Source organism: Oncorhynchus gorbuscha, linkage group LG06 (assembly GCF_021184085.1).
Source record: "Oncorhynchus gorbuscha isolate QuinsamMale2020 ecotype Even-year linkage group LG06, OgorEven_v1.0, whole genome shotgun sequence".
Taxonomy (NCBI): Eukaryota; Metazoa; Chordata; class Actinopteri; order Salmoniformes; family Salmonidae; genus Oncorhynchus; species Oncorhynchus gorbuscha.
The window spans coordinates 17,234,015-17,259,832 of record NC_060178.1 but is presented as its reverse complement, the minus strand read 5'-3'; the positions used below and the strand labels follow the sequence as shown (position 1 = coordinate 17,259,832).

The 25,818-nt window shown below is 41.7% G+C and overlaps 2 protein-coding genes across 12 annotated transcripts; one reads left to right on the top strand and one right to left on the bottom strand.

Annotated features, from left to right (window-relative positions):
- On the bottom strand, positions 1-1,875 carry lrrc10 (leucine rich repeat containing 10). Its single transcript, XM_046352543.1, has one exon. It carries the CDS (start codon positions 1,330-1,332, stop codon positions 478-480), a length of 855 nt encoding a protein of 284 aa, XP_046208499.1. The 5' UTR covers positions 1,333-1,875; the 3' UTR covers positions 1-477.
- Positions 1,876-14,028: 12,153 nt separating this feature from the next.
- On the top strand, positions 14,029-22,397 carry cnot2 (CCR4-NOT transcription complex, subunit 2). 11 transcript variants are annotated; one of them, XM_046352541.1, is made up of 15 exons: positions 14,029-14,162; positions 15,247-15,369; positions 15,742-15,814; positions 16,722-16,869; positions 17,104-17,289; positions 17,442-17,521; positions 19,021-19,167; positions 19,529-19,686; positions 19,946-20,063; positions 20,231-20,387; positions 20,513-20,574; positions 20,651-20,700; positions 20,825-20,925; positions 21,310-21,460; positions 21,793-22,397. In XM_046352541.1, exons 2-15 carry the CDS (start codon positions 15,259-15,261, stop codon positions 21,877-21,879), a joined length of 1,629 nt encoding a protein of 542 aa, XP_046208497.1. In that variant the 5' UTR covers positions 14,029-14,162; positions 15,247-15,258; the 3' UTR covers positions 21,880-22,397. The 11 variants fall into 11 exon arrangements, with proteins under 11 accessions (XP_046208497.1, XP_046208493.1, XP_046208496.1 ...); XM_046352537.1 differs by having other exon boundaries at positions 15,247-15,426; XM_046352540.1 differs by having other exon boundaries at positions 14,030-14,162; positions 15,247-15,426; positions 19,042-19,167.
- Positions 22,398-25,818: the final 3,421 nt, after the last annotated feature.

The window sequence follows — 25,818 nt, the reverse complement described above, 5'->3', positions numbered from 1 at the left end:
TGATAACACATTGGGAATACAACAAACTTCTCTCTGTCATTTTGAGTGGGTGATTAAAGGTTGAAATCTCATTGATCAACGTCTCAACAATATTACCCCAATTTCCATGTTGAAATGACGTAGTGTGCCCTGGGGTTCATGTCTCCAGAAATGAATTGAATTAGAAAATAACCTGTAAAATTAACTGAATACGAGCAAAAGAAAATCCTTCAAGTCTGCAGACAGTGATGTAAAAGTAGAGAACTTCACATCAGATTCCTCCTCCTCTTCGTGAGGTCCATGTTTCATCATGATGGAAACCAATCGTAACAGCTTATTATTTGTCATCTGTGTTTAGGTCCATATCATTGGCCTGACCATATTTGGAACAAAACACCATCAGGCCTGGCTGCTGGCCGTTCTCCAGTAAGTGGTCATTCTCCAGTAAGTGCTCCACTTGACTGGCATCCTGTTCCCCAGTTTAGCCACGGTTGAAGGTCAGATGCTTCCACAACCCTTTTCAAGTAGTGAGTCCAGTTGTCCCTCGGAGGCAAGTTCCTTCACCTCAGTCAGAGTCTCACACACTTTCAACCCATCCTCACCATCCTCTTCATCATCCGAGCTGTCTGCCCAGCGTCCAACCCTTCTGACCCCCTCCCCGACCACAGGTGCGTTCACACAGGGGTTGTGGTCGTAGATTACCAGTTTCAACCCCTGCAAGTGGGACAGACCAGGAAAGCGGCGGATTTTGTTGCGGTCCACATCGATCACGGCCAGAAGGTGCATGGCGAGCAACACTGGCGGGAACTCACACAGCTGGTTCCCGGCTAGCCAGATACTCCTCAGCTCCTCTAACCCACCGAGCTCCATGGGCAGTTTGCTTATCTGGTTGTACCCCAGATGGAGCGTCTTGAGGTTGGGGAGGTCGCAGACCACACTGGGGAACTGAGTGAAACAGTTAGTCTCCAACCACAGGGTATTAAGTTCTTTCAGCTCGCCCAGCTCCCGGGGGAGGCACCAGAGCTGGTTGTTGCCCAGATACAGGATGTTAAGCTGAGGTAGCTGACACACAGCCGCAGGCAGCTCCTCGAAACAGTTGAAGTCAAGAGCTAAGAGTTGCAACTTCCTCAGGCCCTGCAGGTCTGCAGGTAGGGTGCTCAGGTTGTTGCCACTTAGGTAGAGCTTGACCAGCTCATTGAACAGGCAGGCAGCCACAGGAAGACGACGCAGCTGCAGTTTGCTCAGGTCTAGTGTCCGATCGAGAGGCATCTCCTTCAGGTCACCCACCAGGAAACGCTGGCAGCGCTCGGAGGGGATGAAGGCCACAGCGCCACGTATGACGTTCCCCATCATGAGCAGCCTGAGTCTCCCTGATGCTGCCCTACACCCACTCTGGTTCAGCCACAGAGCTGAGGGGGGAGTGAGCAGCTCATGGAAGAATGTCCAGGAAAGTCCATTCTCTAACTGTCATGATTAGCAGTAGAAGCTGTCAAGTCTGATGCCATTTTACAAAAAACAACAAGAATAACACTGGAAATATGACTAGATGACTGAATCCCTTACAACTTGACTGAAACCCAGAAAGGCAATTCCAATGTCAAACTACCAGTCCATGCATGTTGTGACCCCCACAAAGCTGTAGATTATACTTGACGGTCTCTATAAAAACACCTACTTTAGAGAGTCGTGTGGATTGAGGGGATCCTTCTCACAATAAGACTTCCAAATTATGTTTGCCAGCTTTCCCCCAAATAGTGGTATGTCAGTGTTGTATCCCACCTAATGAAGGTGTTGCCGATATTCCCAGACCCTTGCACAGACCTCTGTTGGCTCGCTCTCTTTCTGTCTGTGGCTCTGAGCTTTGCCTAGGCTCTTAAGCAGTAGCAAATGACGAGCTGCTCACTCCTCCCCATTTGTGCTTAATGACTTTCCCCCTCTGTATAACGTGAGAGAGCAAGGGGGGGGGGGTCTATGTTCTGCAGAACAGAATGTAGTCAGTTGATAAGTGTATAAGAGGTGTTAAGTGATCAAAGAGCACGGGAGGTCATCTACATTCCGTCCATCTACAAGCCCTCCCACAGCCTGGGAGCCAAGTCTTTATCATCGCCACACAAGTGGCCTTTCACTCTTAAATAATGTGCAGAATTTGTGACTGTTACCAGAGGCTGTCATGTTTCTGAACTATGGCAGTGTTGCAAGCAGCCATGTAAGAGAGCCAGAGAGTGTTTTGGTCAAGCTGGAAAAGCTTTAAATCATCGGGTGGTTTGAAATGTTTGCTGCATGGAGTGGAAAATTAAGTAACAGCCTCCAAAAAAAGTAAAGAGGCATATCAGGGGGATGTAAATGCCAGAGTGGCCTGGGCTTTGTCAACCCCAAGTTATGGAGTCCTGTCTGCTTAGCTCACACGTTGACTTGGTGTGAGCTGTGAGTGTGTGAGGGCTATGGACACCTAGCCACAGCTGGTGACTGGGGTTACTGAGCTTCTGGGAAGTGTACTGTATGTAGTCTTTCTGTTTCAATTCCTTTTAAAGAAGATTAAAATGGGATGCAATCAGTCCAGAGCCAGACTGCATAGGGGAGAGTGGGATAAGTTGAGCTATTTTTACATTCAGCATCACTCTGTCAAGGGAAATATAGTATTCTTTCTATCAAAGATATCTACATATATTTCAGGATGTTGTATTTCCCTGGACATAATCAGAATTCATGTAAACATTACAGTTTTGAAAACATAGCTTGTCCAAAAAAGTGCTCTCTTGTTACAACTTACGTATGGGGTAAGTTGAGCCGCATGACAGGGTAAGTTAAACCGCCTACAAATGCATGTGATGGTGGAAGCACTGTGTGTGGAAGCAGATGTTGGTGCGAGTGGAGTTGATGAGAATGATAAGTGAACAATGGTGAGAAAGAAAAATGGAAATAAACGGTCTAAAGTTGGAAATTAAGATGAATATATTGTTGGAGTGCGTTTCACCAGCAAGGGTGTTTTTTTTAGGTGACCCGGTCGTTCGTGGTCTCAAAGATGGTGAGGAACACATTGGGAAAGTGGATTTGGTCAGGGTAACCAGAAGCGGTATGTTGATTTCCTGTGAAGAGAACAGAAAGAGCGCTGTGGCTCTACAAACTATTAACGTATGATGTGGAATGCTATGATTTTCAGAGTAGGGCACCGAATAAAGGTGTCATCTCTGACGTCTCGTACTACATTGAGGCTTTGTGGATTAGGGAGAATATACCTGGAGTGGGAGATGCACTTCTTTTAATCCCAATGATTGACGGAAAGAAGTTGGAAAGCCTATCAGTTTGGCTGTCGTTTGATTAAGTTTTTCTACTGACTCATATAACATTTGGGAATGTGAAATATTCAGTGAAGACAGTATGTACAAAAGCTGCTTCAGTGTTATAATTGTAAAACGTTTGGACATGTGGCAAGTATTTGTTTTTGTTGAAGAGTCTGAGGAAGCACGGTCCTGTAATTGTAATGGGAATCACGCTCCAGATTGCCCTGATAGGGTTAAAGCGGTTGTAGTAGCTAGCTAGGATCAGGGCTATCCAGCAGGTCTCCTATGTGGAGGCAGTGCAAGTAGCAGAAGGAGCAAGTGGATATAAGATGAGAGTGGATGCCACTCTGAATGTCATTCATCAGAGGGATCCTGGGATACTAACAGTGAAGAAGGTAGACTTTATTGTGTTTATCGCACAAGTGATAAATTGCACTGGACAAACAAAGAAAACAATCAAAGAAACTAGAAATCATTGTGAAGGCGGCAAAAATATGTTGGGATCATCAGGACTTCATGGCCGAAACGTGACAGGGAATACTGAATGAAGAGGTTCAACCCCTCTCAGGCTCCTGAACCTGTGTAGGGATCTGAGACGACATTTGAATCAGATTGAAGGAGTGAAGTTTTTGTTCACCCTTCCTCTTCCCCTGTTATTTATTCATTAAAGTTGATCAGTTTTCACCTATCCAGTAGGTGGTGGCATGCACTTCTAACATTTGTTTGCTGACCGCCATAATACCATAGAAGAAGAAAAAGAAGATGACAAATAAATAGAAACAAAGGCACCTCAACTTCCCCCTTTGTCTCAACTTACCCCACTCTCCTCCACTGTAGAGTGAGTTTAAGCTTGTTTTTTGGTCACATTATGTGACTTAATCTGTTCTTACTCTAGCATGTGCATGGGAGCCATTTTCAATTATATAACCCTGTTACGTAATTCTCTGCAATCTGGAAGGTGGTATCATCTGTTGTCTCGTTAGTACACTCTGAAGTGTGAATTTCCTACATTATCTCCTGTACCTTCATTAGGGGCTATTTTCCAGATAAAGGGCAGGAATTTAATTTCCCTTATCAGGCCTGGGGGAGGGGGGGGGGCAGACTGTGCTCTAATGGACTGTTTTTAGCTCCAGCCCTCCTCTCTAGGCAGCACATTACTCTTCATCTGGTGGCTTAGAAATATGGTACCGACTGATGAGAGAGAGAATGTGGGAGATATGGTGGTCCCTCTATAGGATGTAATACTGTAGAGAGATTGGAGAGGACAACTTCTCTCCAACCTGCTCTGTTAACCGATGGGCCTATGGCACAAATGAAATGATACAACGTGTTATGCATAACACATAGAACAGTGGAATGATGGAGAATCCTTGCAGATGCTTTCAAATGTTAGAAATAGAATAGATATAAGGTAATACTTTTTGAATCCTTATTGACATTCATTAGTGGAGGTGATTCGTAGCTAGTGAGTGACATACTGTATCAATATGATATGGTGATGCAATATGATATCATGTATAGCATGGTTCCCCAAAAGTAAGCAAGGTCGAAATGATTGTGTTTAGTAAAGTATTATCTGTTTGGGCTTCTTGCAGTCAATTTGCAATCTACTAATGATTGGTAATTATGTTCTGGTCCCATGTATGGTGGGGAGTTGACTCCAAAATAATAGATTCCCCGACTCCTTGCCCTTCGACTCGGATTTCTGGATGTCAAGCTTGACTCCTAAGATTCAGTATTTTTGTAACGGAGGAAACTATTTGCCAAACTATTGTTTCTTCACATTGTAGGGGCAGCAATGTACAGCATGGCAGTAGGTTACACGTGAACATTCCAAAATGCCATTTCCAGAAAACACAAAATACGCAAGGCACATGCAAGGGGTTTCTTGTCGGACAAAGATGGAAATATCAGATGGAAATATTAGTTAGAAAGAGGAAAGATTTAAAGATACAAGTATCATGGGTTGTTAATATGATTTGGATAATGGATTTGGCAGCTAGACAATTAAAACAAGTTTTAAAAAAGAGCAGGAAACACATATTAGTAAGTCTTAATAAAAAAATAATTGCCACCAGGTTTTTATGGTAGGATTTTGGCAAGGTAAAACATGCCTCATAATTTGAAGTAAAACGTCCAGGTTTCAAACAATTAAGGAACAGGATATAGTGATGCTAATGATAGGTTTCTCATAGAATTTTTCTGACAAAGATGTAGGCTGTAGACTTTCACAATGCTGTATTTAGCTATTTATTGATTTGCAATGTCTCACGCAAGTTCAATAAAGAATGGTGTAGTGGCTTCCTTTCCTCTTTATCATAGCCACTGCCCTAGCCTGAAAGCGGAGTTGTTTCGTACGCATACAGTCCACATTCAAGGTTTCCAAACGGCCAAAACACTCAATGAGATCCAGGGATGTGGTGCAACAAAAAGTTGATTCTCCAATCAACTTAAAGCATAGATTACTTGACATGGAAAATACATAATATGACCTGTCTGGATGGTCAAAAGACTATAGTCTCCTCCCCACAGGAGGCCCAACTTCCTGCCTTTATTCTAACACACTTACCACAGTACAATGAATGGGCAAGTAACTAAGTTACACTAATAATAAATGAATATATCTCAATCAGGTAAATATAAATCATAAAGGTACGTACCTAATATTTCATCATGTACATTAATATTTCATATATTTACACAAACGTACATGGAGCTCTGTATGTTCTGTCTTTTATACAAATATGTCCAAATCGTCTCCAACATACTGGCCCCTAATTGTTAACTGCTCTTAATGCACAACAATTACTTAATATTCAAACGTAATACACATAACATTCTATACCAGAGAACTATTACAGTTCATAGGTATATACAAATTATACAAAGTCTGAGTTGAAGAGTTCCAAAGATGTCAAGAAGGGTGTGATGTGGGTGGGCATTCTATGTTTTGTATTTCTTTGTGTTTGACCGAGTGTGGTTCCCAATCAGAGGCAGCTGTCTATCGTTGTCTCTGATTGGGAATCATACTTAGGTAGTCTTTTTCCCACCTATGTTGTGGGATCTAGTTTTTGTACAGCTCTTGTAGCCTACGGAACGGTATGGTCGTTTTGGTTTCACTTTGTTAATTTGTTGCTGGTTCTCATTTAAATAAATATGATGACCACAAATTACTCTGCGCCTTGGTCTCCTTCAAACAACATACGTTACACCTCCACTGTTTTGCTTCCGATAGGTCACAGATCATAGCAACCCTATTAGCCACAAAGGTATTGAATCTCTTGGTATCGGTGTGGAGGTATTTTAGCACAGACTGGCTATCTGTCCAGAAAGTTGACTTCTCAAGTTCAATCTGGAGCTCCAACCTTAACATCCTGTCCACTCACACTGCCAATGTTGCTGTGGCAAGTTCCAGTCTGGGGATCATCATCTGCTTGAGTGGAGTCACCCTTGATTTCCCCAGTATGAATGCAATGTGGACCTTTTCCATTCCGTTTGTAAACCTAAGGTAGCTTGCCGTGCCATAACCTTGTTCACTTGCATCACCGAAGTGATGCAGCTGTGCGGTCTTGACCAAAGTTCTCAAGCACCACACACCTATCAATCTGGAATCTGGACAGCTGGTCCAGCTCTGAGAGCCATCTCTTCCATGAAACAGAGTGTTCTTCAGGGATGACTTCGTCCCATCCACACTTTAGCTTGCAGAGCTCTTGAAGAATTTGCTTTTTTTGTGAGAGCTATGGCTTGTCATTCTGTGGCCACTGACTTGAGGAAGTCATCAACATAGAAGTTGGACTTCACTGTTTGAATCACATCTTTGTCGTACCTCTCACAGTTGTCTTCTGCAGTTTTTCACAATGCAAAGTTTGCACAACTTGGAGAGGATATAGCACCGAAAAGATGTACCCTCATTCTGTACTCTTTTGTAGTCTTTTGCTAGTATCACTGTCCGGCCACCATAGGAATCGCTTGAAGTCTAAGTCATCTTCATGGACACGTACTTGATGGAACATTCCTTCGATGTCTGCCATCATGGCAATGTGCTCTTGCCGAAATCTTAGCAAGACTCCTATAAGCATGTTTTTCAGATCAGGTTCTTGGAGTTTACTGTTGAGAGATGTGCCTATTGGATGATGAACAGTCAAACACCACTCGTATTGTTCCTGTGGTATGTACCATACCTTGCCTTTCTCTCTGAGGAGCTGTTCTTGTGGTACCTTCTCGTCGTAACCTTTTGTTATCATCATCTTCCATGAAGCCTTTGTACTCTGCAGCGTAACCTTCGTCCTTCTTGAACTTCCTGATAATATTTAGAGCCCGCTGCTCTGCTCTGCCATGTCATGATTGTTTGGCAGGACTACATCTTTGTTGTGAAAGGGCAACGGTAAGTAGTAATGACGGTCTTTGAGGGTTATGGAGCTTGATACTATCTCCATAAAGTTACGATCCTCAGCTGACATCTCACTTTTCTCTTCATACTCTCTCTCAGGGAAGTCATGGTTGTACTGATTTACAAGAAGAACCCCTAGGTCGGCCATTGAGATACGATTGACCATCATCGTAGGACGCCAAGATTCTTCTGCCATGGTACAATTGTTGAGGACCATTCATCACCCATCCAAAGAGGGTTTTGGTTGCCTTGGCTATTTATGATTTGCCAGGGTTCCATTGCCTTTGGAGCATTTACGCCAATCAGGAGTTCTACGTCGGCATCAATCTCCTTCAACTGAACCTCTTTCAGGTATGGCCACCTTTTGAGATCTTTCTGAGTGGGAATGTTCTCTCTTGTCACTGGGATCTTATTCTGGGTGTAGACATTTGGTAATGCAAGAAATGTGTCGCCTTCCACATTGCCAATCACTAATCCAGATATCTCAAAGCTCTTGGTACAACTCTCCTGCCCCATTGTGCATAGCAGAATTTCAGTCTCACTGCCTTTAGCTTTCAGCTGCCTCAGTCTCTCTGTACAAAATGTTGCTGAGCTACCATTATCGAGAAACACATAAGTTAACAGACTTGCTTCCATTTGCCATCTTTACTCGAACTGGCGCAAGTGCACAATCTGTACCGGCCCTAGTATCTTCACCAGCTTCCAGTGAAACAAGAGCACTGCTGACAGTCTTCTCCCGCTTTACTGCTACACCCCTCGTATCTGCCTTTTGAAATCTACATCTCTCTCTTCCTTCAATGTGCCGGATAATGGGTGCTTTCTTTGACAGCTCTGATAGGTCATCCTTCTTTTACATTATTTTCTTAAGTGTCCTCTTATCAAACAGCAAAAACAAAGACTTTTTGATCTCAAACTCAACCTTGGATTTGTGTCGCTGGGCCTTCACCTGTTGGCAGTCAACCAATAAATGCTCACCAGCACAAAATACACATGCGATGCTGGGAGCATCAGAAGGGTAGATGCCTGGTCTCTTTACTTTGAATGTTTGTTCTTTTAGAGGGTTTTCAGGGTCACAATCTGCCACTACAGCTACTGCAGGGAGTGTGGCCTGTTTGTGCTGTTGTACATGGGGGTCAGCAATTTAATTCTGCTTTTGCATGACAGTAGAGAGGTTATCAAGGCTGGTATTATGGCTGGTACCCGCAGTGTTGATTCTGTGTTGATTGATAGACCTTGCTGTTGGCTGCTGAAGGGTGTGGTTTATGACTGTTTTCTGAATAGATTTTGATGGCTTTGTTGTCGGTTGTTGTAAAACCCTTTGTAATGGGGTCTTTGGAACTGCACCTAATGCAGCAAACTAAACAGGTGATGGTTCAGGTTCCATATAGACCTCGGGTTCCTGGTTCTCAAAATAAGAGTTCATTCCATCTTCTTGGCTTAGTAAATGGGCTGCCACGGCATGGGATTGAGAAGTTGACTCACCACTCTCCAGGACCTTCAGTCTGGTATTATATGCTGCTATGTCTGTTTCCAGTGCCTTTTTTTCCATCCTAGCCTTCAGTTGAGCTTTCTCCAGTTCCAATGCATGCTTGTCCTGTAATGATGCTTGTCAAGCAAGCTAGTAGAGCTCCTTGTTCTGCCTCAGCTTTTAGACGTGCAGAGGACATTGAGGAAGCAGCCTTAGAATACTTTGTTTTATTTGATGTTTTTGACACATTGGAAATGCTGTCGTGTGGTTCAATGAGTGTTTGTGGCTCAACTTCATCTTTTTTTTCCATATTTCCACCTCTTCCAGGAAATGTTCATAAGTCCTCATTCTTGGTTGATAATAGTTAATGCTCTCATTTTCCTGTTCCTCTTCTGTGACCAGCTCTATTCATTTTGCCTGTACACACTCCAAGTTTGCCTCTCCGGGCTGCATAGAGTGAATTTAAATGCTCTTCTGCCCTCTCCAGTGGGGTCTTATGTGGGATTTCATCCGCCATCATTCACTTTTAGTTCCTTCATTTTACAATGACACAGTTGTTTTTGATTGTTAAACTTCTTTAATGCTTTAAAACACAGTCATCCATTTCAGCATATTGACCCATTTTTAATTGAACATGTGCAAATTCTACATTTTAGATGCGTTTTAAACATTTCATCCCATTATAAGTTGTCCCCTTTAATGAAGTTTAAACACGCAGTATCCTTAGATCCTTTAGTTGCGTTCAGTTGATGCATTGCATTTCCACGTTAGGCCAAATATTAGACATATGATGAGGCTACATTGTGCATAGGATCTCAGTGTTTCCCAAACTCTGACTTCTTTATTGTTTTCACAGCGCTGTGTTTAGAATTCCATTCCCAAGTTTATCCGACGTTACAATTATAAAACACATTTGCTCTACCGATGTAAAGACCGTTTCAAGTTGGATATTCAACGGATATTTGCGCTTTCGAACCTCAAAAGCTTTCAAACCACTTGAGCCACAGACACCAAATAAGTGTCATGATGTTGGAGGAATTGCGCACAATATTGCACAGGTCTTATTTTCAAGATTTGGACAATAATTCGCTTTCCAAAGCTAATTAACATGTGGAAATGTGAGCAGCATTTTGTATTACACGTTTAATTAGTTAGGGAGCGTAAACAAAGTACACACTTTTTTTACATTCAAATTTCAATAGCTCCTTGGTCATGTGATCTACTGACTTCAAACAAGGTTCAGAATGTCCACTGACTACCCTTCTGTATTGCACACACTTTAGGTTGTCCATTTTCATCTCACATGGTTTGACATGCATTTTTCAAATTGTAGAATTTCAATAGCTCATTGGTCATGTGACCTAGTTACTTCAAACAAGGTTCAGAATGTCAACTCAGTGGGCCTACACATTGCACACCCTTTAGTTTGTCCATTTTCATCTCACAAGATTTTAAAATAATTTTTCAAAATGTAGAATTTCAATAGCTTCTTGGTCATGTTATCTAATGTCCACTGACTACCCTTCTATATTGCACACTCTTGTTTGTGTACTGTAAAATTACGCGGTGTAACGTACATTTTTCATAGTTTCAAATTTGCAATAGCTCCTTGGTCATGTCATTTAATTTTTTTATTTTTTATTTCACCTTTATTTAACCAGGTAAACTAGTTGAGAACAAGTTCTCATTTACTACTGCGACCTGGCCAAGATAGAGCAAAGCAGTGCGACAAAAACAACAACACAGAGTTACACATGGAAGAAACAAACATAGTCAATAACACAATAGAAAAAAAAGAAAGTCTATATAGAGTGTGTGCAAATGGCATGAGGTGGTAAGGCAATAAATAGGCCATTGTAGCAAGGTAATTACAATTTAGCAGATTAACACTGCAGTGATAGATGAGCAGATGATGATGTGCAAGTAGTGATACTGGTGTTCAAAAGAGCAGAAAAGTACATAAAAACAATATTATGATGAGGTAGGTAGATTGGGTGGGTTATTTAATTACACACCTAAGAAGCATGCAGTGGATATACACCCATATTGCATAACCTCTAGTCATTTATCTTCTATATTGTTGTACATTAATATTAGTTCGACAATTAGTGGGTTCAGTCCAGTGTTATGTTTACCCTTTTCATTAATATTTATCTACAATAATTGGTAGTTTTAAGTACTTATTTTGCCTGTTTGTTTTATTTTTCAAGTATTTAATAGTGATACACAATAGGAGAGAGACAGATAATATCTCCTTTCGTCATTAATATCAACCATAAATGAAAAGGGCAAAGTACGAGAGTCATGCTATTAATTGTCCAAAGCAGGGATGGAGAGTGAGGTGTAGGCTAGTGAGGTAGGCTGCAGTGGGTTTGCTGGTCAATACAAACACTGAATATGTAACCACAGTAATGGTGGCCAGTAAATCAATGAATAAAAATTTAATATTGACAAATTAAACAGAAATTGTAGAGGTAGGAAGTCTACCATAGATCATTAAAATAATGATTAGGATCACACTTCATCAATTTAAATATTATGGGGAGACCCATACATTTGGCAGCCAAGCACGAGTTATCAGTGTAGCCTATTATCGTCTAGACATACACTACCTTTCAAACGTTTGAGGACACTTAGAAATGTCCTTGTTTTTGAAAGAAAAGCACATTTTTGGTACATTAAAATAACATCAAATTGATCAGAAATACAGTGTAGACATTGCTAATGTTGTAAATGACTATTGTAGCTGGAAACGGCTTATTTTTAATGGAATATCTACATAGGCATACAGAGGCCCATTATCAGCTACCATCACTCCTGTGTTCCAAAGGCACGTTGTGTTAGCTAATTCAGGTTTATAACTTTAAAAGGCTTATTGATCATTAGAAAACCCTTTTGCAATTATGTTAGCACAGCTGAAAACTGTTGTGCTGATTTAAAGAAGCAATAAAACTGGCCTTCTTTAGACTAGTTGAGTATCTGGAGAATCAGTATTTGTCAGTCTATTCTTGTTCTGAGAAATCAAGGCTATTCCATGTGAGAAATTGACAAGACACTGAATATCTCGTACAACACTGTGTACTACTCCCTCCACAGAACAGCGCAAACTGTCTCTAACCAGAATAGGAGTGGGAGGCCCCGATGCACAACTAGTTTGAGAAACAGATGCCTCACAAGTCCTCAACTGGCAGCTTCATGAAAAAGTACCCGCAAACACCAGCCTCAACATCAACAGTAAAGAGGCGACTCCAGGATGCTGGCCTAGGCAGAGTTGCAAAGAAAAAGCCATATCTCAAACTGGCCAATAAAAATAACAGTTTAAGATGGGCAAAACAACACAGACACCAGACAGAGGAAGATTGGATAAAGGTGTTATGGACAGACAAATCTATGTTTGAGGTGTTCGGATCACAAAGAAGAACATTCGTGAGACGCAGAAAAATGAAAAAAATGCTGGAGGAGGGTTTTACGCCATCTGTCAAACATGGTGGAGGCAATGTGATTGTTTTGGGGTGCTTTGGTTGTGGTTAAGTGGGAGATTTGTACAGGGTAGAAGGGATCTTGAAGACGGAACGCTATCACTCTATTTTGCAACGCCATGACATACCCTGTGGACGGTGCTTAATTGGAGCCAATTTCCTCCTACAACAGGACAATGACCCGAAGCACAGCTCCAAACTATGCAAGAACTATTTATGGAAGAAGCAGTCAGCTGGCATTCTGTCTATAATGGAGTGGCCAGCACAGTCACCGGATCTCAAGCCTATTTAGCTGTTGTGGGAGCAGCTTGACCATATGGTACATATGAAGTGACCATCAAGCCAATCCAATTTGTGGGAGGTGCTTCAGGAAGCATGGGGTGAAATCTCTTCAGATTACCTCAACAAACTGACAACTAGAATGCCAAAGGTCTGCAAGGCTGTAATTGCTGCAAATGAGGATTATTTGATGAAAGCAAAGTTTGAAGGACACAATTATTATTTCAATTAAAAATCATTATTAATAACCTTGTCAACATCTTCACCATATTTCCTATTCATTTTCTGTATGTTTTCATGGAAAACAAGGACATTTCTAAGTGACCCCAAAGTTTTGAATGGTTGTGAATAAACATTGAATTACAGTTTTGAAAAAACAAATCCTGTGTGAATCGTCCTCTGGAATAAATAATGCACATACTTGGATAATAACTACAAAACCAACCTCATTAGTAATACACGTCGGAATAGGGCTATAATATGGCAAAGAAAAGGCTTATCATCGTAGAGTGCAACACATCATCCCATGGGATCGGTCAAGGCTGCACACAGCAGAAATATCAATGAAATAGTCTAGTTCCTACACATCACCTTCTATATTCAAACAAAACAGGCATTTTATAGACTAAATTGATGAGCAACTGGGCAGCATCATGCTCATGTCAGTCATCTAGAACGCAAATGTAGTTTTCCTAGTAGGACTCCGCAATAATGAGGTTGTATGTACGTGTGTTCGCATCCGTTTCAGCGCGTTTTGAGTAAGAATCGATTCCTTTCAACTCCATCCACAGGAGTCGATTCCAAAAATCGTGGAGTCGTGCACCACTAGCCCCCTGATCATCCACTCAAGAATAAATCGGCCCGCGGCTGAATCTAGTTGATGATCCCTGATGTATAGGCTACTACCGTGATGTCATATCACTTATGCCTGGGTTCATTGCCTCTATGTTTTGAAAATAATATAAATGAGAGTGGCGTATTATCATTTTTGTATTTGTTTACCTACTGAGTTTGTTGATACACTGATAATTTTATACCGATAGTGGGTTCACCCAACAATATATGTAACTAGAAAAATAATACTGCAGACAATTCAAATGCATCCTGTAATGTATTAGTCACTTTGTACCCACAGAAGTAGAACGTTCAAAATTTGTGTGCGGAAATGGTAAGGAGGTTGTGGAGAGGTCAGAGGGCAAAGGCTATTCACCCAGGATTCTCGATTGTGGAATACTGAATACACAGCCATCTTGGATCTAGCTACGAGGAGAAGGGAAATTAATGCGGTGAGGTTTTTACAGTATTTTTCCCTCAAATATAAACCCATTTGGTCCGACTCAAATCGTCACATCACAACACATTAATATTTTTTGTCCTTGTCATTCGGTTTGGTGTGTTTTGGACCGGGTTGGCAGATTTGAATTCGAAAAGTCTTCTGCGCTCTGTTTTTGTCTGTGGCTCCTAGCGTAAATTGAGACCGAAAGGTACTGGGAACTGGATAGGAGAAACAACAGGCCCAACCTGCACATCGCTACCTATAGGCAAGCAGACTGCCTGACAAGGGTTGTTGAATTGGAGGGATTTAGCTAGCTAACGTTAGTCTAGTGATGCTTGTTGAACTAACTGTCATTATAACTAATCAGACTCGCGCTGTATTTTTAGTTAACGTTAGCCACAAAATGCTTTACGGAAAGTTTGGTGTAGAGAATAATAACTGAACCTTATAGTGTCACCTGAGCAGAAGCTTGTTGAATTGTTCTGAGGCAACGCTGCAGGGATGGACACAGTTTTTGTATGTTGACCAATGCATTTTCACACACCAGCATGATAACAGTGAGTGGAAAATCAACAACACTATAAACGCGATTGTAAATTAGTTTTGTAAGGCACACTGTATGCACCAGTACTTGACTTGGGCAGGAGCTCAGTGGAGCTGAGTAACCAGCACCTCAGATTGTCTACTGCTTGAGCTCCTGTTCGTCTTATACTGTAGTACATTACCTCTCAACTATTGTGGAGCTCCTGCACCTAAATTTAAACAGTACCGGCACCCAAAATGAGTACAGGAACCTATTTAATTCCAAGTCAAGCATTGGTATGCACACATTGCGCAAGGTGTGGGCGTGTTGTCTGGTAGTGAGATGTGATGTCGGACCAGTTGAAACTGAATGTGTAGTAAACCATAGTCATAGGACTAACACTACTGCGTGGCTTGTGTGTTTCTCTCATGTCCTGACCATTATCGTTTTAAAAATCTGATATGAACAGTGTGGACAGTGGATCCAGACATGCTGGTCGACAGTCTCAATTTCTATGGACTGTTGAGGAATTGAGATATTTAAACCTGTTCCTTCCTTCCATTCTCTGCAGGTGACAAACGGCATGTTCAGTGCTACGAGAAAGAAGTTTGTAGAGGGGGTGGAAAGTGACTACCCTGATGAGAACATGTACTACAGCCAGCCGTCCATGTACCCACATCGGTCGGACAAAGACGTAAGTGCTCTGTCTGCTCGATCGCACATCCCTACTACAGCTCCCTTTGAACTTGAAGTAAGTAAATTGTTTTCACGTCCTTCTATAATGTAAATCTGTTTATGGTTATTTTTCATATTTAGGGAAATTTAGACTACACCATCATCCTATATGACTATAACTTGTCTTGGCATTGATGTTGTTATTATTATTATCCTTTAAATTGAATACCCCAATTACAGTGTAATTCTATTGTGATTTGTAAATAATGATATACGAACTGCCCTAATGTGCGATTATGTATTATTGATAATGGTATTGTCATCTGCTGGTATTCTTGTTTCCAGTCCTTCCCTCTCACTTTGTGGTTTATCTCTCTCCTTGTCCTCCTAGATGCTCTCGTCTCCCTCACCGTCGTCATCAGGTCAACTATCCCAGCTTGGGGCCAGTTTATATGGCCCACAGAGTAAGCTGGCTGCATCTGTTCATTTACATTTCTGTCTGTGGTTTTCAGGGTCTTTTCTACTGAGGCTGTAATACATTTTGGTCTGTAACAATTTTGTAGTCAAGTCATACATCTCCCACCTGTAGCACACGCTCCAGCAGGTATATCTCTCTAGTCACCCCCAAAACCAATTCTTTCTTTGGCCGCCTCTCCTTCCAGTTCTCTGCTGCCAATGACTGGAACGAACTACAAAAATCTCTGAAACTGGAAACACTTATCTCCCTCACTAGCTTTAAGCACCAACTGTCAGAGCATCTTACAGATTACTGCACCTGTACATAGCCCACCTATAATTTAGCTCAAACAACTACCTCTTTCCCAACTGTATTTAATTAATTAATTAATTAATTTTGCTCCTTTGCACCCCATTCTTTTTATTTCTACTTTGCACATTCTTCCATTGCAAAACTACCATTCCAGTATTTTACTTGCTATATTGTATTTACTTTGCCACCATGGCCTTTTTTGCCTTTACCTCCCTTCTCACCTAATTTGCTCACATTGTATATAGACTTGTTTATACTGTATTATTGACTGTATGTTTGTTTTACTCCATGTGTAACTCTGTGTTGTTGTATCTGTCGAACTACTTTGCTTTATCTTGGCCAGGTCGCAATTGTAAATGAGAACTTGTTCTCAACTTGCCAACCTGGTTAAATAAAGGTGAAATAAAAAATACCTGGAGCTATTTGATCAATTTAGAATAATTACCCTGTAAATGTACCCGATTTAAATATAGCCAATTCAAAACAGACTTCAACACTTCTTGTTGATCTCAAAATATCACTATGAGAAATATCCAATATTTTGGTCACTTTGGAAGTTGATAAGAGTCCCATGTTGACTCTTTCTATTTCTCCTGTTGCAGGTGCACTAGGCTTCTCGATAAGGGGCATGGGCAACAACACGCCTCAGTTAAACCGCAGCTTAACGCAAGGCACTCCGCTACCGAGCCATATCACCCCCACCACTGGGGTACCCACCATGTCCCTCCATACCCCACCCTCGCCAAGCAGGTGTGTGTAAGATGGAGATGCTGGAGAAAGAGATTCTTGAGACCGAGAGACCACATAAGTCAATGTGTTTAAATGCCATGGAATCATTATTCTGCTGTTAGTTAGTTAGCTGTTCAGTTCAGTAGTTCCAGAGCAGGACAGGACATTATTAGTAAAAAATAATCACCTGGCTTCATATCAAGCCATTCTGTTCACCCATTAGTCTAACTCTAACCTGTGATGTCTCCTCCACAGGGGGATCCTGCCGATGAACTCGAGGAACATGCTGAACCACTCCCAGGTGGGCCAGGGCATCGGGATGGGCGGCGGCAGGACCAACAGCATGGGCAGCTCAGGGCTGGGCAGCCCCAACCGCAGCCCCCCCAGCATTATCTGTATGCCCAAACAGCAGCCTGCACGGCAGCCCTTCACCATCAACAGGTACAGTCACACAGTCTGGCTGGCAATACAACTGAAAGATCTGCTGTTCTCAACTCTCTGTTTAAATGTCTAAATCATCAATCGTTTTTCGTGATGATTGAATATGAAGGTGATCCAGTTGGAGGCTAAAATTCTCCTCTGTATTTTTGTAGCATGTCGGGATTCGGGATGAACCGGAACCAGGCGTTTGGGATGAACAACTCGTTATCAAGCAACATCTTCAATGGCACAGGTTAGTTGTGTGTCTCTTCAAAATAACCAGCTATCTGATGTAGAGGTCGACCGATTATGATTTTTCAATGCCGATATCGATTATTGGAGGACTAAAAAAGCTGATACCGATTAATCGGCCTATTTTTATTTTTACTGAATTTATTTGTGATAATGACAATTACAACAATACTGAATGAACACTTATTTTAACTTAATATAATACATCAATAAAATAAATTTTGCCTCAAATAAATAATGAAACATGTTCAATTTGGTTTAAATAATGCAAAAACAAAGTGTTGAGGAAAGTAAAAGTGCAATATGTGCAATGTAAGAAAGCTAACGTTTATGTTCCTTGCTCAGAACATGAGAACATATGAAAGCTGGTGGTTCCTTTTAACATGAGTCTTCAATATTCTCAGGTAATAAGTTTTAGGTTGTAGTTATTATAGGAATTATAGGACTATTTCCCTCTATTCCATTTGTATTTCATTAACCTTTAACTATTGGATGTTCTTATAGGCACTTTAGTATTGCCAGTGTAACAGTATAGCTTCTGTCCCTCTCCCGCTCCTCCCTGGGCTCGAACCAGGAACACAACGACAACAGCCACCCTCAAAGCAGCGTTACCCATGCAGAGCAAGGGAAACAACCACGGGCTCAGAGCAAGTGATGTTTGAAACGCTATTAGCGCACGCTAACTAGCTAGCCATTTCACTTCGGTTACACCAGCCTCATCTCAGGAGTTGATAGGCTTGAAGTCATAAACAGCGCAAAGCTTGAAGCACAACGAAGAGCTGCTGGCAAAATGCAAAGAAAGTGCTGTTTGAATGAATGTTTACGCGCCTGCTTCTGCCAACCACCACTGCTAGATACTTAGATACTTGTATGCTTGTATGCTCAGTCAGATTATATGCAACGCAGGACACGCTAGATAATATCTAGTAATATCATCAACCATGTGTAGTTAACTAGTAATTATGATTGATTGATTGATTATTTTTTTATAAGATACGTTTAATGCGAGCTAGAAACTTACCGTGGCTTACTGCATTCGCGTAACAGGCAGTCTCCTTGTGGAGTTCAATGAGAGAAAGGCAGGTCGTTATTGCGTTGGACTAGTTAACTGTAAGGTTGCAAGATTGAATCCCCCGAGCTGACAAGGTGAAAATCTAGCGTTCTGCCCCTGAACAAGGCAGTTAACTCACCGTTCCTCGGCTGTCATTGAAAGTAAGAATGTGTTCCTAAACTGACTTGCCTAGTTAAATAAAGATTAAATAAAGGTGTAAAAAAAAAAACATTGGCCAAATCGGTGTCCAAAAATACAGATTTCCGATTGTTATCGGTCGACCTCTAATCTGATGCTCAGTCTGGCCATCCAATGATGCATCACATTCGTCCCAGTTTACCTGTAGGCTTTATGTCATCAAGTTTTTACAACATCCACTTTACCTATTCATTCACATACTATAAGACACTGTCAGCATGAAGAGTAACACCATTTTACTTTCTTACAAGTCTTTAACCTGCCCCTCACAGACGGCAGTGAAAACGTGACGGGGCTAGACCTGTCTGACTTCCCTGCGTTAGCAGACAGGAGTCGGAGGGAAGGAAGCGCAAACCCAACACCGTTACTCAACCCACTAGCTGGAAGGGCCCCCTATGGTAAGAACTCTGTTTAGTGCACTAGTAAGGGTTTATAATAGTGGACTAGACTAGGAGGGCTACCCATTGTAAGGGCTCAGTGTAGTGCACTAGAAAGAAGGGCTCATTGTAATGCACTTGGCTTGGATGCAAAGGGAACTTGGCAATGCACATGTCAAAGCATCATTGACTCGTCATATTACTGTGGGCCAGTCAGCACTGCTAGACACATTCTCAGTGTAAATACTCAGCCCACTTCAGTCTCTCTTCAAATATAAACTGTGGCAAATTGTGATGAAGAAAGGGAGAAGGCCTTCTCCAATGGTGTGTGTATATATAACCCAAGGCTAAACTTCTTTCTCATTGTGGTGATTTATTTAAGAAGCCTCTTCTCTTCATCTCATGACCTCATCAGTTGGCATGGTGACGAAGCCATCGAACGAGCCGACGCAGGATTTCTCCATCCACAACGAGGACTTTCCTGCACTGCCTGGTCCCAACTACAAGGACCCCACGTTGAGCAACGATGACAGCAAAACAGTGAGTCAGACAGACAGACAGGCTGCCTTTAGCCTGGTTGTCAGTCTGTTTTCATTGGTCGTTGTCATGCCATACATGGATGAAGCTGAAATGGACAGGCAACCATACAAGGCCTCCTTATGTTGAGCAACAACAACTACTGCATATTCAAGTCTGTCACCATATAATTAGTAGAGTGGACATCCTATATTCAAAGCAATGTTCCACGATGTCATGTGGCTTATACATTATTCATTCATTTGTTTTTTGCATTGTGCAGAACCTAAACTCTACAGGCAAGAGCACGTCCAGTGCAGACGGTCCTAAGTTCCCCGGAGACAAGACGAGCTCAGCACAGAACAACAGCCAGAAGAAAGGGATCCAGGTGTTACCTGACGGTGAGCCCGCTCAACCAATCACACCTCTCGGTCTCAACCTGGGTACCTCAGTGGGTTTTGACATGGTTCCTGCATGACCGTTGGTATGGTCCACATTTGCATTAGCTGTAGGGAAAGCTCTACTTGGTTATTATTTTCCCTCACTGTACATTTTTCCACATCTGTAGGGCGGGTGACGAACATTCCCGGGGGAATGGTGACGGACCAGTTTGGGATGATTGGCTTGCTGACGTTTATCCGAGCAGCGGAGACGGACCCGGGCATGGTGCACTTGGCACTGGGGAGTGACCTCACAACGCTTGGACTCAACCTCAACTCTCCAGAGTAAGATGGTTGCTCTGTCTGAACATTAGATTGAATGGCTACAGAAGTCAAAATCAATGTTTTGTTAGATGTTTTTATTCATCTTAAGTCTGTTGATAGTAACATGTCCCCTCCTCTCCTGACAGAAACCTGTACCCCAAGTTTGCCTCCCCCTGGGCATCAGCACCGTGTCGACCTCAAGACATTGGTAAGACATTACCCTGACCACCCACACATACCCCACACTAAGCCTGTTGGTGACCCTGGTGCCTCCTATCTTTCAGACTTCCACGTCCCCTCTGAGTACTTAACCAACATCCACATAAGGGACAAGGTAAGTGATAAATCAGTAATCCCCTTTCAAGTGGTATTGATCTTATACTCTGGAAGAAAGCACAATGTCATAATTGGATAAACCAAATGATGGTGTTGATAAAGCCATCTCTCCTCTTCCTCAGCTGGCAGCTATTAAACTGGCGCGGTACGGTGAAGACCTGCTGTTCTATCTGTACTACATGAACGGAGGAGACCTGCTACAGCTCCTGGCAGCAGTAGAGCTGTAAGTCCTGTACTATCACTACTGAAGGCACTTTCATGTAGGCACCCTTGAGAGGGGTGTCTTTGAGGGGTGTCTTTGAGGGGTGTCTTTGAGAGGGGTGTCTTTGAGAGGGGTGTCTTTGAGAGGGGTGTCTTTGAGGGGTGTCTTTGAGGGGTGTCTTTGAGAGGGGTGTCTTTGAGAGAGGTGTCTTTGAACATGGATCTTATCTAAATAAGACTAGGATTCAATAGCACACATTAATTCCCAGGATCACCTTATCGGTTTCTTTCAGTAGTTGTTCATAGTTTCTATATGTTGTTATCGAGGAGTTATTTGTGCCTTTTTCTTTACTGACTCACTGCGTTAATGGCATCTCTCTCTCCTGCCTGTCTCGTGTTGGTGCAGCTTTAACCGGGATTGGCGGTACCACAAAGAGGAGCGGGTGTGGATCACGCGGGCGCCGGGCATGGAGCCCACACTAAAGACCAACACCTATGAGAGGGGGACCTACTACTTCTTTGATTGTCTTAACTGGAGGAAGGTAGCCAAGGTAAAGGTATTGGCTTTAGTATCTGCTACCCTCAATCAATACACTTAACATGAAGAGAAAGTGCTGCGTGTGCTATTCAGATTTACATGTATGTTTTGAGTTGTGAATCTCCTTGGATGGAGTTACGTGCTTGACATCTGAGTTTTTTTTATTTTTAGGAACTTGTACGTGTTTAACGTTGGTTCAAGATACAAAAAGTGTATCTCTATTACTGGTGATGTCTGTCACTCTGAGTTTTCAGCTCTTGATATTGATGATCATTATTCTCACTCAGGCAATATAAACTCAACAGGAATCCTCCGTCTCCATTGCTGATTATGTGTTCTCTATCTATCCAGGAGTTCCACCTGGAGTACGAAAAGCTAGAAGAGAGGCCCCACGTCCCATCTACCTTCAACTACAACCCAGCTCAGCAGGCCTTCTGAGGCCTAGTACAGTCCCAGGGGGACCGCTGTCCCTGCATACCCTCCTCCCAGCCTGAAGAGGATGGTGCACTGCAGCCCAGGCGTCCATCCTGGTTTTTATTCCTTGAGGATCTGGCTAAAATGACTTCAGAGAAGGCGCTCACCACCGCGTAAGGGTGGGGAAAATTGAGCCCTGCCTTTCCCAAATTATGTGCTGCCCAAACACCTCCACTTGTTCTGTTTTTATTCCTTTCGTTTCATCGTTTTTGTTTTGTTTTTGACCAGGGTCTGTGTTTTGTTTACGTCTCTGAATCAGAAGCCTGTTTGGTCCAAGGTAGGAAAACGGACAATACCGACACACTTTACAGTGACAGAACAAGGGTTATGCCTCATCCCCCCCCCAACCCCCAAGTGTTAAGAACAGAGAAAGGTGGGGAAGGCTAAGCCAACAAGTACCATCCCACACGTGAGAACGAAAGGACGGAAGAAGTGCAATGTTCATTGTTGCATTATTTAGTAATAAAAGAACACAAAGATTGTTTGTGCTTTTTTTTAAATGTGAAAACACTCCCTCATATTTTGTTTTGGATAGATAAGTAGCCTGTCTACAAATGTCTCTCCACTTCTTTCTCTCCATCTCTCCCCTTGTACATTCCCTCTTTTCTTCTCCACTGGCCCCACATCCCTTTCTTTCCTTCCTTTTGACTGGTATTTTCTGTCTGGCTTCAATATACAAATCAGAGACCGTTTTAGTGAAGTGTTGTTAGATTACCTACCCAGCTTCATTGTTCCAGAGCGAGCAAAACACTTTCCAGTCTTTGTTACGATTTTGTAAACGTGTACATTTAAAAAAAAAAAACATTTTGAACATCACATGAATAAAGATATATATGTACGAATGTGTATATATATGTATGTGTATACATATATATATGGCATCTATTTTGGAGGAAAAAATTGCCCTGCCTTGTACCTCATCTTTAGGAGGTCAGCATGGAGTACAATATGTAGATAAAACAGGACATTTCTGGATCTGCTGGACAGGGCATCATACTCGGCACTGTGGGCACTTACGAAGAAATACAAATTAAAAAGACAAACAAGGAAAGGCCTGATTCTCAGGAAAAACAAGGACATCCACCCCTAAAGTCCAAAGCAAGAGGACAGACGGACACATTTCACTCAAAGCTGTTTAAACAGCAGCCTTTCATAAGAAAAGGAAAAATGAATAATAATTTGAAGGGGAAAAAATCATACAGACCAATCTTGTATTTTCTGACGTTCAAAGCTTCTTTTTAATAAAGCAAAAAAGGCTTTCCTGAACTACTGTTGTCTGGTTTCTGAGGGAAGAGGGGGGGGCATTCTTAATGAGAACCAAACACATTTGACACTGAATTTACACTGAGTGTACAACACATTAAGCACACCTTTCTAATATTGAGTTGCACCCCCCATTTGCCCTCAGAACAGTTTCAATTCGTTGGGGCATGGATTCTGCAAGGTGTCGAAAGCATTCCACAGGGAAGCTGGCCCATATCCAATGCGTCCCACAGTTGTGTCAAGTTGGCTGGAAGTCCTTTGGGTGGTGGACCATTCTTGATACATACAGCAAACTGTTGAGCGTGAACAATCCAGCAGCGATGCAGTTTTTGACACTCAAACCTGTGTGCCTGGCACATACCCCATTCAAAGGCACTCAAATATTTTGTTTTGCCCATTCACCCTCTGAGTGGCACACACAGTCCACGTCTAAAGGCTTAACAATCCTGATTTATCCTGTCTCCCCTTCATCTACACTGATTGAAGTAGATTTAACAAGTGACATTAACATTTACATCATTTAGCAGATGGTCTTATCCAGAGCACCTTACAGAAGAAATTAGGGTTAAGTGCCTTGCTCAAGGGCACATCGACAGCTCAGCGATACAAACCAGCAACCTTGGAGTTACTGGCCCAATGTTCTAACCATTAGACTGCCAAGATCATAGCTTTCACCCGGATTCACCTGGTCAGTCTGTCATGGAAAGTGTTCCTAATGTTTTGTCCACTCAGTGTATACGAAACGATTTACAACTACCAATGGTCCTCTGAGTTGAATCTGTATGACCTGTATATAACCAGTGTATTACTGACTTGCTGATACAGACAGGACCATCTCTGGGCCAGTGGTGTGGAAGGAAGGAGTTGGGTCGGAATAGGTAGAACTAATACAGGTCTAGGCTGATAATAGATCATTCTTGAACAGAGATGTGATAATCACAAAATAGAGGATATTTCTTGAAGTCATAATTGGTTTGTGATTAGTGCCTATGCCTAATGAGGAATTATACAAGTAAACACAACCTCAGTTAACCCAGAACTAAAATCTTGCGTAATTTGGTCAGATGCAGTGTGTTCGTGAGAGATTAGTAAACACACAATGCATTTCTTTAGAAATCTCTTTTATTACCATGACATTGTATCTGTAAGTATACAATACACTGATCATGGTTATTAAACACAAATGCCTTGGATTTACTACAGGTTAATCAACATAAACAAGACATTGGAATTAGAATGCCAAGCTGATGGCTGAAATGAACCAACCTGGGTATCAAACCAATCCATTGACCTACTTCTCTCTTCTACAGTTAGGATTAGGGTCACAGTTCTCCCCAAAAGTTCTTACTGACCCCAACCCTGTCACTCGCAATGGCTGCGTTTACACAGGCAGTCGAATTCTGCTTTTTTTTTCTCCACCAAATGTTGTTTTCTTGACCAATCACAGATCTTTTAACACCAGATCTTTTTCAGCGCTAGTCTGATTGGTCAAAAGTCACTCAGAACTGGTCCCTTAGATTTTAGTTATCACTTATAGCTACCATTTCATCAAAATATTTTTTCTCTCTTAATAACTCATCTTCATTCAATAATAGAATCAAAGCATAATTTTGTGCATGTAGTTCAGATCAAATTATCAAGGTGGACAGACACTTGTAGGCATGTCGTTGAACCAAAAACAAAGCCTGAGGGATCAACCTTGCCTACATTTCTCTATTCAATGTGCACTTATGGTCTACGGCCCTGTGTTTTAGGTTATCATCAGTGTTGTAAAGTAAAAATACTACTTAATGTAAGTTGTTTTTTTGGTATCTGTACTTTACTATTTATATTTTTTAATACCTTTACTTCAATACATTCCTAAAGAAAATAACCAACTTTTTACTCAATACATTTTCCCTGACACCCAAAAGTATTTGTTACATTTTGAATGCTTAGCAGGACAGGAAAATTGTCCAATTCACACACTTATCAAGAGAACATCCCTGGTCTTCTACTGCCTCTGATCTGGAGGACTCACAAAACACACATGCTTTGTTTGTAAACCATGTCTGAGTGTTGGAGTGTGTCCGAATATCCGTAGATTAAAATAAAAAAATGATGCCGTCTGGTTTGCTTAATATAAGGAATTAGAAATTATTCATTATTTTACTTTTGATACATAAGTATATTTAAAAGCAAATACTTTTAGACTATTATTCAAGTAGTATTTTACTTGGTGACTTTCACTCGAGTCATTTTCTATTAAAATATTTTTATACTAAAGTACAATGTTTGGGTACTTTTTCCAACACTGCTATCATGTAACATGACCAAGATCTGAACCTTTATTTGAAGCCTTTTACAGAAATTAGAATTACACCAAAAATTAAAACAAAGGTCTGAGGATGGTACTGGAAGAATTTACATAAAAAGGGGACAGTTTGAAAAACAGCTTTTTAGAAAAGGTTCAAATCCAGGTCATGTGACATGATTGCCCAAAACACAGGACTCTATGACATCATGACTTGGCATGTTCAAAGACCCTGCTTTAACAGATGAAATACTCAGCAGACAGGGCTATCAAGCAAACATCAAAACCATATTAGCAGTACCATTGGTTGACAATAAAACAAGTCCTTTACTAACATGACAGCAAGC

Excerpts from the sequence above, each read along its gene's own strand:
- lrrc10 (XM_046352543.1), bottom strand. The coding sequence starts at position 1,332 with ATGATGGGGAACGTCATACGTGGCGCTGTGGCCTTCATCCCCTCCGAG.
- cnot2 (XM_046352531.1), top strand. Across the intron at positions 17,290-17,441 it reads CAGCCCTTCACCATCAACAG|CATGTCGGGATTCGGGATGA; the intron begins GTACAGTCACAC and ends GTATTTTTGTAG. Across the intron at positions 20,926-21,309 it reads CTCCTGGCAGCAGTAGAGCT|CTTTAACCGGGATTGGCGGT; the intron begins GTAAGTCCTGTA and ends GTGTTGGTGCAG.